We start from the raw sequence: 12077 nt of genomic DNA, 5'->3' as shown, positions 1-12077 counted from the left end.
AGTTGGTTAAGCGTCTGACTCTTGATTTTGGCTCAGGTCATGATCTCAGGGTCGTGAGATCGAGCCCCATGTTGGGCTTTGCTCTGGGTATGGAGCCTGCTTAAGATTCTCCCTCTGCCCCTCCTCTCCCCCACTCTAAAAAATAAAAAATAAATAAAGAGTCATAAGACAAATACCAAAATACGTGCCCCTGACCAGTCTGTCAGTTGGTCCCCGTGAGGGGGAGGACAGCTGTTGCCTAGGGGGGCTTTGCTGCATTTTGGAATGGAGGACTGGGCTCGGGGCCTCTCCGAGCCTCCTCCCCACTCCCTCAGGCACACACTGCACTCACCTCAGCCTTGACGCTCTTGAGGGCCTCCTGCAGAAGCAGGGGGAAGCCCCGCACCTGCCGCTTGAGCCCATTGTAGTCGCTGGTGAGGGTCCTCAGTGCTGGCTGCAGCGTCAGCAGGTTGGTCCGGACACCTTGGGGGACATGAGAGGTGCAAGGTGGGCAGGCTGAGGGGCTGCGGGAAGGGGGGCGGGGCAGGGCCCGGCCGGCTGGCTCACCTGCCAGGTTCTCGTGCACAGCCTTCATCTCCACCTGGGCTCTGGCAAAGGCCTCCTCGATGGCCCGGTTCTTGTCTTCCTCCAGGGACTGCATCTCCTCCAGCATCTGCCCATGTGCCCGCTCCAGCTCAGACTCATACATGGCGATCTGATGGCCCAGGCCAGAAGCTCAGTGTGGGGCTCGGGAGGGAGAGGGATGGGTGCCCAAAAGAAGCCCCACGCCTTACCCCACATGCACGTGGGCGTACAGTGCCCCCCACACGTCCGCACACACACACAGGAGAGGGGCAGATGGCCATCTCGCTCTCTGAAAGACTCCATGCAGCTTTTTCCTTCATTAGCCCTAACACCTGGGTCCTGGCACCTAACAGGTGCACCTAACAGGTGCACAAGTCACAAGCCCCAGGAGAGCGGGCGGAGCATATGTTATAATGGTGACCAGGCCTCCCTTTCCCAGAATGTGTGTGTGGCGAAGTGGGGTGGTGGGCAGCTGTGCAAGGACACTCTTGGGATTATGTCCCTGAGCGCCCCCTGGAGGTGGGTTCCATGAGGGCATCATTCTACAGATAAGGAAACTGAGACACAGACAAAACTTGGCCTTGGTCACACAGGCAGCCGGCAGAGGAGGAACCGGAACCCAGGTCTGTGGGCTTCCCGAGGGCTGACCCACTGCACTATACTGACGGCTCACCTCTGGCTTTCCAGCTGGGTGTGCCCCTGCTCTCCTCCAGCCCCAAGCACCCCCCAGCAGCCTGTGCACCTGCGCCCGGAGCTGCGCGGTCAGCTGGTGTGAGCTCTGCAGCTGCTGCTCCATCTCCTTCAACACCTGCCTCTGCATGGCCACCTGCTCCTGAAGGTGCTGGTTCCGGGCCTGGGACTCGCTGAGGGCCTGCTTGGTCTTGGATGACTCCACCTCTACAGTCCTGATGACGTACTGAGAGGGAAGGAAGGGACAGGCACGTGGAGGTGTGAGGGTCCCTTGGCCTCCCTTGGCGGGGGGGGGCCTGAGATGCAGCTGACTTTGAGAGGGGACCCTCAGGGACATCCCACCCAGAGCACCCAGGAAAAAAACTAGAGGAGCTTCAAGGTTCTGGCTTTCCAGGATGCTGCGGGGCCTCCGGGAATCCTCTCGCTTCGGGAAGCTCACCAAGAGCCTGGCTGTGGCCCCAGACTGGGTACGGAGCAGACAAGAAGGGCCCAGACAAGGGCAGAATCTTGCGATGCCCATACCCATGCCTGGCAGGTGCGGGCACGTCAAGCCTCAGGGGCCAGATGCCTACTACGTGCCCCGGACAGCAAGAAGGGGGAGGAGAGGGAGCAAGACAGAGCACAGATCTGGACTGATTCCTCCAATCACTCACCCCTACTCATTCACCAAGACAAGGTGCAGCCCTGCCCTTGGCACTAGGGGCCAAGAGAGCAAGGGCCCCATATGTGGCCCCAGCCAGAGACTCACCTTGATGGGCGGCGACTGGGCCCGCAGGCTGGCGATGGTCTCGTGGCTGTCTCGCAGGCGCCGGCTCAGCCGCTCCTCCTCTTGCGCCTTCTCGGCCAGGCAGTCCTTGAGCCGCAGCTCCACCTCGGCCAGCCGGTCAGTCTTCTGCTGCACCTCCAGGTTCAGCTCGGACAGCATGCCCTTGTTCTCGGCCACCTCCAGCTGGAGTTGCGACAGCTTGTCCCGGAGCTGGGCGCTCTCCTGCAGGCAGGCGGTCGGGAACGGGGCCCGGGACAGTGTGCAGCAGACAGAGGGAAGGGCAGACAAGCAGGCAGGGGTCACAGTGAGGAACCGGGTTCGCCGCTAGGGACCCAGCCTGGCAGGAGCAGCTGGGGCCAGGCCAGCCCGCTCACCTGGCTGTGCTCGCAGCCCGAGCAGGGGGCTGCCGGCTTGGCCCGCAGCTCCTGCAGCTCGGCCTCGAAGCGCCGCATCTCCTGCCTCAGCCGCTCATTCTCCGCCACCAGCAGGTCGCGGTGCTTCTCCAAGTCCGTGCCCCCCTGCAGAGAGCCAGAGCACAGGGGGCGCATGGGGCCTGGGAGGACCCTGGCAGCAGAGAGCAGGGAGATGGGGCAGGGGGCAAGGGCAGGGGAGAGAATAGGAGAGGAAGAAAAAGAAAGGCGGGCAAGGGAGGGAAGAGAGCAGGAGCTCAAGAGGGACATAAGGCGAAGACAGAGGAGAGAAGGGGAGCCAGAGGGATGGCCTTCACCTGCCCCTCTCATTCTATTTTCCTGAGTGTGAAAGTAACAAGAGAGTCGTATTTATACACAGACTTCACACTCCTCTTTTACATCAGCAGACGAGAAGTAACCTCCCTCCCTTTGGCGGTCACACGGCCTCCGAGGGCCTAGCGAATGGTGACAAGTATTCGGGGCCGACTGGCAGTCTGCTGGCCCCCACCCGGGCTGGACATGAGGGCTGTGCAGAGATGGGGTCCCGCACCCCATCCGGAAGGGTCAGACTGCACAAGGCCGGGTCAGCTCTCCAACAGCCCCCACCTCAGGATGGTGGTATGGAGCCTCACCAGCTCTGATCGGAGGCGGCTCACTTCCTGGGCCTGGCTGATGAGCTTCTCCTTCAGGTTTTCCACCTGCCGGCACAAAGCCACGGTCATGGTGAGCCTTGTTCCTCACCTCCAGCCACACTCAGGCCTGATCTCTCAGCCCCCAACCCCCATCGGCCCTCCCTGTGTTCAAGCATCAGGGCATGCCTGGGACTCCAGGTGAGAGACACCTGCCCTGTCCCAACAGCCTTCAGCACCCTCACCCGACGCAAGACCCAGGGAGCCCAGGCTCTCAGAAAAGTCTGGGGAGCAAGCAGAGCAGGGGTGACCCCTGCACCACTCAGAGCCCACGCCAGACTCGGGCTGACCCTCAGGACCCCTGCCTTACACTGGCCTTTGTCGTGGCCTCTGTCTACTCAGGTATTTGTAACTTGGTAACTTTATATTCTTTTTTCTTAAAAGAGCTCCCAAATTGTATAAACTCCAGACACTATAGAACCTAGATCGGTCTTTGCCCAGAACCTAGATTCTTCCATTCAGGGGGTTCCTGGCAAGTCAGCCTGTGGATATAGGTCTAGCAGGGACCAGGGCACATCTCAGACCTCTGTCCCCCCCAGCTCCCAGTCTGCCTTGCTGGAGAGCTGGGGCCAGCAGAGAAGGGGGTGCACACCCTGTCACCCTCTGCTGACTGCCCTCCCTGCAGCCCCCCTCCAGGAACCTCTCAGGAAGTAACCCAAAAACACAGCTGAAGACTTTGGTACCAGTGTTTCTCAGGGCATGTCTGGACATCTTCTTCCAGAACATTCTGTGATGACTGTATCTGACCGCAGCTCACCTTGAAAAGGCCCAGGGAGTCAGACTCACTCTGTGGGGGACTAGGAGGTGGGTTTTACCCCAGAGGGCCACGACGCTCTGGGTTCTTATTACTAAGCAACAGCTGAGGAAGTCCGCTGCCTGCAGGCGCCGGGCCAGCCAGGTACAGCGGGTGAGGGTGTATCACAGCTCCCCATTTTACATGGCTGAGATGTCATCCGTGGTTTGTGGCAGCACAGGGGGCACACAGGTAGGTGCTCAGTCTCCCAGAGTGGGACACGGCAGCCTCTGCTCCCCCAAGCTGAGCTGGTGAGGGAGGAAATGGACGACAGCCCAAGCCTGCGCCGCTTCTCTGCCCCCTTCCTCTGAGAGCTGGCATGAGCGAAGGACCGCTGGCAGAAGGCCCCATTACCCCTTAGCCGCGAAGCCGGGGTAACCTCAATACCCAGCATCAGGGGGACGGTCAGGTAGGTCACGGCGGGTGCTCGCACGGGCTGTTGTGGTTATGGTTGTTTGTCGAAAGTTTTGACCTGGAGGAAGACCCCTCAACACACTAGGTCAAAAATCTAGAAACAAAACCGTGAATGCAACAGCCAAAAGTGATGGTCTCTGGACTGTAGAATTACACCCGACAAATTCTTTGTGCTTTCAGGCAATTTTTAAGTCTCAAATAACAGGAATTCCTCTCACACTCCCTCATCCTGAAATAGATGGGTCTATTTCCCTTTGAAAGATTGGGGTGCCCCTGTCCCCCATCATTCCCTGGGAAATCGCCCCAGGAAGACCCACTTGCACTAAGCAGGTGCCCTAGACAGGCCGCTTCCTCAGCACCGAGCAGGCATGCTCTGACCTCGCTCGTCCCTAACGCCACTGGCGCTCAGACCCGGATGCGGCAAAAGTGGGGTTCTCCAGGGCTTGCTTGGGGGGGGCAGGAGGCCCGCCTGCTGCCTGCCTGCAGCCCAGGCTCCTGCTCCCTTCTTGCATCACAATCAGAACTCTGGGTGCTCCAGGGCTCTCCCTGGAATCCCTGAGGTGTGCCCCAAAAGGAACTGTCTACAGAAGGCTGGGGTTGTGGGTGGGGGGTTGAGGAAGAGGCTGTCAAACACTCTTTTTGTCAGAGGTGTCAGTCATCTCCTGGCTCCTGACTCATCTCCGACAACGGGGTGGGGTGGGGTGGGGTTGGGGGCACAGGCCACCAACACTGTGGGTGGCCCGTCAGGCCCAAGCCACTCTGTGGTGCGTGGCTCAGGAGTGGGACGGCTGCCCTCCACCCAGAGGGCTCTGCTTCAGGAGTGGTGAGGGCATAGAGTGGGGCACTGGGGGTGAGCAAGGCCTTCCAGGGGAGAGAGCTCCTGTGAGCATCCCTTCACACACCTGCCCCAGCTGAGTTGGTCGTGGTGCCTGCATCTGGAGGAAAAGAGGGGAGGGACCTTCTCTGTTAGCCCTCAGAGGCCCCGCCCCCAGCAGGTGGCCGGCACACACTAGATACTCAGGAAACCCCCGAATAACAACAGAAGCGCAGCACGCACACTCCTGAGTGCAGAGAGCCAGGCCAAAGGAGAAGCAGGCTCCTGGCAGGCTGCCCACGTCAACCCCAGGGCGGAGGAAGGGACCAGGACTAGGTCTGTGCAACACCCCTGCCCAGGCTCAGGCTCCCCGGCAGCCAGAGAAACTGGGTCACGGGCCCGGTGCGGAGGGCCTCAGTGGGAGCGGGGCGCTGGGGCCTGTCTGCCACATTTCCGCGTCTCAGCAGAAGCAGGCTCCTAGGAGGGTGGGGCTGCCCCCGCCAAGGGCTGTGTTCGAGACTGTCTGCTCCCACCGGCGGAGACAACCTGCTGATTACCTCCCCACCTCCCGCCAAGGCCGCCTCACAGTCACCACAGCTATCTTCTGAGGAAAAGAGGGCTCTCTCAATGGCAAGATCAAGGCATGGCTGAGCTGAAAGGGCAAGAGGTCCTGGGATCCAGAACACCTCAAGGAAACAGAGGCCAGAGGGGCATCCCCGGGAAGCACTGCATCCTGTCCCCACATATATACCCTCACAGGACACCCGACTCCTGGCCACATGACTGCTCACTATGCCCGTCTGGCCCCATCTAGCCTGCCCTGCCCACCGCCAAGTGTTCACATCCGAGTCCTTCTGCCAGTGAGGGGCAGCTGAGCTCCTGGGTTCTCAGGGCAGACTGCCCAGCTTTCTAAAATAGACATCACCCTACCCCCTGAGTAACCTTGGAAAAGTCTCAACTAGGCCTCATGGGCCTAATGAGGCCACCCCTGGGAGGATGTCTGGAGGATTAAGTGACATTAAATGAGATAATACATGTAAAGCACTTAATGAGTTCTATTGTTAGAATGAAGGCCCCTAAAGGCAGAGATATTGGTCTCCTGTGTGGGTGCCACACTGCCCATGCCTAGGACAGCCCCTGGTACACGCAGGAGAAAGAATGCTGAGTACACGAGAGGCAGAGCAGAGTCTCTGAGTGAGGCTGTCAGGCAGGGTGTGGGGCAGGAGGGGTGCTGGAGATGGGGGCAGCGCTGGGCACCAGAGGAAGGACGCTGGCTTCTGCCAAAGGCAGGAGCTGCTACGAGGACCCAGGCAGTGGGTGCCGCACGGGAATGGCAGGCCAGAGAAGCCACGTCTTCCAATATTTTCTGACAAAATAGGAAGTCCAGATTTTTGTGGGAATTTAGCCAAGGCTTAAAGATTGACAACTAATCTGATTACAAAAAAGCAGGCCAATTAGAACTAATAAGCAAACTTAGCAGAGTCACAGGATACAAAATCAACATGTAAAAATCGGTGGTTCCTCAGGATGCCTGGGTGGCTCAGTCAGTTAAGGGGCCAACTCTTGGTTTCAGTTCAGTCATGATCTCAGGGTGGGGAGATCGAGCCCTGCTTGTCCCTCTCTCACCTCTGCTTCTCTCCCCACGCTCTCCCTCTCTCTCAAATAAATAAAAGCTTAAAAAAAAAAATCAGTTGTGCTTCTACACGCAATGAATAATCTAAAAAGGAAATTAAGGAAACAATTCCATTTACAATAGCATCAGGGAGAATAAAATAGGAATAAACTTAAAGAGGCAAAAGATCTGTACATTTAAAACTGTAAAATGTTGGAATCGATTAAAAATGACACCGATAAATGAAAAGACAGCTTGAGATGCCTGGGTGGCTCAGTCAAGTGTCTGCCGTGGGTTCAGGTCATGATCTCAGGCTCCTGGGATAGAGCCCCATGTCAGGCTCTGCTCAGCGGGGAGTCTGCTTCTTCCTCTCCCTCTGTCTCTCCCCGTGCTTGTACTCATTTGCTCTCTCAAATAAATAAAAACCTTAAAAAAAAAAGACACTCCATGTTCACAGACTGTCATATTGTTAGAATGTCAGTCTTACCCAAAGTGACACAATGCGATCCCCATCCAAATTTCAATGACATTTTTTGCAGAAATAGAAAATCCATTCTAAAATTCACATGAAATCTCAAAGGACCCCCAAGAGCCAAAACATACTTTCAAAAGAAGAGAAAGTTGGAGGTCTCACACTTCCTGATTTCAGAAGTTAATCACGAAGTTATAGCAATGAAAATAATGACGTATTGGCACAAAGACAGACATAGAGACCAATGGAATAGAACAGACAACCCAGAAATAAACTTTCACGTATGTGGTCAATTGCTTTTTGACAAGGGCACCAGGGCCATTCAGTGGGGGAAAGGACAGTCTTTTCAACAAATGGTTCCGGGAAACTGGACATTCACGTGCAAAAGAATAAAGCTGGACCCTTGCTTTATACCACAGACAAAATTAATTCGAAACAGATCACAGACCTCAATGTAAAAGCTAAAATTATACAACTCTTAGAAGAAAATATAGAGGAAGACCTTCACAGCGCTGGATGTGGCAGTGCTCTCTTGGATGGGACACCAACAGCACTGGCAACCCACAAGAAAATAGATAAGCGGGACTTCATCGAAATGAAACCTTTTGTGCCTCGAAAGACACCATCAACAGAGCAGAAAGGTGACCCATGGAATGGGAGAAACTCTCTGCAAATCATATACTGATGAGGGGTTAATATTCAGAATCCAGAGAGAACTACGACACAACCACAAAAACAAAGAAACAAAACAAAACAATAAAACCCCACCAAAACAATTCAGGATAGGCAAAGGTCTCGAATGGCCACATCTCCAAGGAAGACAGACACACGCTCAACGAGCACGTGACAAGAAGCTCACACACTAGTCATGAGGGGGATGCTAATCAAAGCCACGATAAGATTCCACCTCACACCCATTATGATGGCTATGATTTAAAAAAACAAGCAAACAAACCCTCAGAAAATAACAAATATTGCTGAGAATATGGAGAAACCAGACCTTTTGTGTGTTGCTGGTGGGAATGTGAAATGGTGAACCCGCTGTGGAAAGCAGGACGGTAGATTACTCAGTTTTAACTAGAACGACCATGTGACCCAGCAATTCCACTTCGGGGCATTTACCCAAAAGGAATTAAAATATCTCGGAAGTGGTATCTGCACACCCATGGCCGTAGCGGCCTCATTCGTAAGCAACCTGAGCGTCCAATGATGAATGAATGGATAAGCAAAGCGTGGTGCATCCATACATGGGAATATTATTCTGCCTCGAAAAAGAAGGAAATCCTGGGGCGCCTGGGTGGCTCAGTCAGTAAAGCCTCTGCCTTTGGCTCAGGCCCTGATCCCAGGGTTCTGGGATCGAGCCCCGTGTGGGGCTCCATGCTCAGTGGGGAGTCTGCTTTGCACTCACACACACCCTCTCTCAAACAAATAAATAAAATCTTTAAAAAAAAAAAAAAAGGAAATCCTACCGCTTGCCGCAGCATGGATGAACTTGGAGCATCACGGTAAGTGAAATAAGCCAGTTGCAAAAGACAAATACTGTGATTCCACTTACATGAAGCACCAGGAATAGCTACATTCGTCGAGGCAGAGAGTAGAACCATGGAGGGCAGGGGCTGGGGGACAGGGGTGTGGGAGTAGGAAGTTAGTATTTAAAGGGAACAGTTTCAGGTCTGCAAGGGGATAAGAGTTCTGGGCGCGGATGGTGGTGTGAGCTGCCCAGCAGTGTGAACGTATTCATACCCTGAATTATACACCTCGAAATGGCTGACACGGTAAATGTTCTGTTAGGTGTATTTATCACAATGTTTTTAATGGTTAAAAAAAAAAACAGGCAAACAAGACGTACTTGGTGGCTGATCTAGTCCACCAGTCTGCAGTCTCTGAGCACAGTTTTTTAAGATTCTACCTTGAGGTTCAGGGGCAAAGAGAGGGGAGTGCAGTGTGGGCACGTGGACCGGGGGTAGCAGACTTGGGAGTGCAGAGGCCACTGCTCCAGGGACATCCACAAAGGAGAGTGAGCTCGAGGTTGCCAGGATGTGGCCTGGGGCTGTTGTTGCCAATGCTGGGGACAGTCATCCAGACTGGCCGCAGCCACATGTTGGTTGCCAGGTCAAGACTGGTGGCCTCTGTGGCCTAGCTCAGCCAGAGGCCCGAAGCAGAGGTCCGGCCGCTCCCCACAAGGAGCACAGTGGGCTCCCGGTAAATTCAACTGTTGCCATGACATTGATCATGGTGATGCCACCAAAGACTCCCGCAGCCACACAAGCCCAGGTCCCAGCGGGATAATGGCAGCCCCCTTTACTGAGTCAGCTTGGTCTGTAGGGCACGGGGGCTCCCTAAGATCATCCCTTTGAGCCCCCCAATTCTGTGAGGTAGATACCATTCTTATCCCCACTGTCCAGGAAGAAAACAAAGATTCCAAGAGATGAAGCTAAGCCTTAGTTAAGCAACTCGTTCAAGGTCACCTGACCACTAAGCAGTGGACGTCAGATTGAAACTCGGGTCTGTGGGGATTTCCAGGGGGCCCTCGAACTCAACTGCCAGGGCTACACTGCCTTTCAGGAAGAGCACTGTGGGAAGGCAGCCCAGAGCCAGGATTTGAACCCAGCTCCTGGCCATGTGGTAGGACAGAGTGCCACAGAGTTGGACCCTCTGAAGAGGAGTCCAGAGACCTAGAGCTTCAGGGACATCCCCTGAAATTTTCAGTGAGGAACTCTGAGTGAAGAAATTTAAGGATCAGACTCGAGCAAAGAGGAGGAACCATTTGGAATTCTCCCAATCATCCAGGGAAGCCAGGGGTGGGAGAGGACAGGGGCTGGGAAGATCTGGAAAGCGAGGGCACAAAGACACCAGGAAGGCTGAGATGCTTCACCTTCCATTTCCCCTGTAAAAAGTAAGGAGATTTTGCTAAATGGGGCGCCTGGGTGGCTCAGTCTGTTAAGCGTCTGCCTACAGCTCAGGTCATGATCTCAGGGTCTGGGGATCGAGCCCTGCCTTCCATTGGGCTCCCTGCCCAGCGGGGAGTCTTCTTCTTCCTCCCAACCCCTGACTTGTGCTCGCTCTCTCTCTCAAATAAATAAATTAAAATCTTTACAAAAAATAAAAAAGTAAAAGAAGAAAAAAATTTTTTTAATTTGTTTAAAGTTACGAAAGGGGGCGCCTGGGTGGCTCAGTGGGTTAAGCCTCTGCCCTCGACTCAGGTTATGATCTTGGGATCCTGGGATCAAGTCCTGCATCAGGCTCTCTGCTCAGCAGGGAGTCTGCTTTCCCCCTTCTCTCTCTCTCTCTGCCTACTTGTGATCTCTGTCAAATAAATAAATAAAATCTTTAAAATAAAATAAAGTTACGAAAGGCCACGTGTTGTTATGATTTCATTTCTATGAAATGTTCAGGAAAGGCAAATCCCTACAAACAGAAAGCGGATCCCTGGTTACCAGGGGTTGTGGTGGCAGGGAAAAGGAGACTGATGAAATAGGCCTTTTTAGGGAGATGAAGATGTTCTGAAATTAGATGGTGGTGATGGTCAAATCACCATCTTAATATACTTAAGATCTTTAAATTGTACACCATAAAGGGGTGAATTTTATGGTATGTGAATTATATTTCAGTAAAGCCCTTTAAAGAAAAACTTTTTCAAAAATAAAGTGCCAGGACAGGGAAAGAAGAGCTGCTGCTAAGTTCCTGCCACGGGCCAGGCATGTCCTACAGGGTGTGAGCCCTAGACCAGCCCCCAGGCCCACAGGGCTAACCAAACCGTGGTTCTGCCCCTGTACTCATCTTGCTCCTCCTGCCACAGTCCCTTTGCACAGACTGATTTCTCAGCTCAGAACCCACATCCTCTGCTTTGTGCCAGACCTTAGTTCCAGCCCTACTTTCTCAAGGAGGCTGTACCTGACCTCCCTGACAGGTCCTGATGTCCCAGACAAAGGCCTCTGGTACAAGCCCTTATGCCCTGTGTGTGCCCACCTGCAGAGCCTTTATTACTCTTCTAACTTAACACACGAGCATGTAACAAATGTCTGCCTTCCCCAGGATGCTAGACCGCAGCCTCTGTAGGCCAGGGCACGCCTGCCCATCTGGATGTCCCCAGTGGTTAGCCTGGTGCCCAGCACATACCAGGCACTCCACAAACATCTGAGGGCAGGAGGCAGAAGGGTGATATGGGAGGCAAAGAGATACAAAGCTGGTGTGTGACTCTGCCTAGAGGAGCTCCCGAAAATGAGGCAGACAGGCCCAGAGGCAGCAAACAATGGTGTAAGTGTCTCAGAAGGAGACATGGAGCACTAGGGACACCCCAAGGAGGCCTGCCTAACTCCCCAAGGGGCAGGTGGTCAGAACAGACAGGTTTTGAGAAGAGGAGACACTGGTGCGCTGGGGGAAAATGCTGCATTGAAAAAGTGCCTAAAGGTAATCTGTTACTCCCTAGAACCAAGAACAAGTCACAGTACTCAGTCATGTTCCCCCAAGCAGAAGGTCCACAGGCTGGGTCACCACAGAGGAAGAACTTGGCTCCACCTGAGGGCAGGCCTCTCAACAGAGAGCCCTGGGCCCTGAGTTCAGGGCACAGATCTGAGGCAGAGATGACATAGAGACAGGGTGGGAGGCTTTGGGGAAGTGCAGAAGGTCAGACAGATACAAGAGACAGATGCTGACCAGGGCGGTGGGGAGCTGAGCCCCTGGAAAGGGGCCTCAGGGCCCATGTGCAGGTGGGGGAGGAGAGCCCAGGATGAGCCCCAGAGGGTACATGGCTCAGAGTCTGCACGCATTTCTCTGGCCAGCCAAGGAAGGAGATGGTATTTGCCAGCACACACCTGAGGTTCTCCCTGGCTTCTGTAGACCCGAGAGCTCCT

The 12077-nt window shown here is 54.5% G+C and overlaps 1 protein-coding gene across 4 annotated transcripts in view; it reads right to left on the bottom strand.

Moving 5' to 3' along the window:
- KIFC3 (kinesin family member C3) overlaps window positions 1–12077 on the bottom strand; it is a 36404-nt gene that overhangs the window by 8641 nt on the left and 15686 nt on the right. For all 4 annotated transcript variants that reach the window (XM_032854359.1, XM_032854361.1, XM_032854358.1 and 1 more), the window contains 6 exons: window positions 3063–3128; window positions 2395–2538; window positions 2003–2242; window positions 1307–1480; window positions 547–694; window positions 332–462 (listed from right to left, as the gene is read on the bottom strand). In XM_032854359.1, coding sequence (XP_032710250.1) covers window positions 332–462; window positions 547–694; window positions 1307–1480; window positions 2003–2242; window positions 2395–2538; window positions 3063–3128 — 903 coding nt within the window. The remainder of the gene's footprint in view (window positions 1–331; window positions 463–546; window positions 695–1306; window positions 1481–2002; window positions 2243–2394; window positions 2539–3062; window positions 3129–12077) is intronic.

The sequence above is a fragment of the Lontra canadensis genome, unplaced genomic scaffold, assembly GCF_010015895.1.
Source record: "Lontra canadensis isolate GAN:19392208 unplaced genomic scaffold, GSC_riverotter_1.0 scaffold8, whole genome shotgun sequence".
NCBI classification, from domain to species: Eukaryota; Metazoa; Chordata; class Mammalia; order Carnivora; family Mustelidae; genus Lontra; species Lontra canadensis.
The sequence above is the reverse complement of the archived record's forward strand: the minus strand, read 5'-3'. Positions and strand labels throughout refer to the sequence as shown.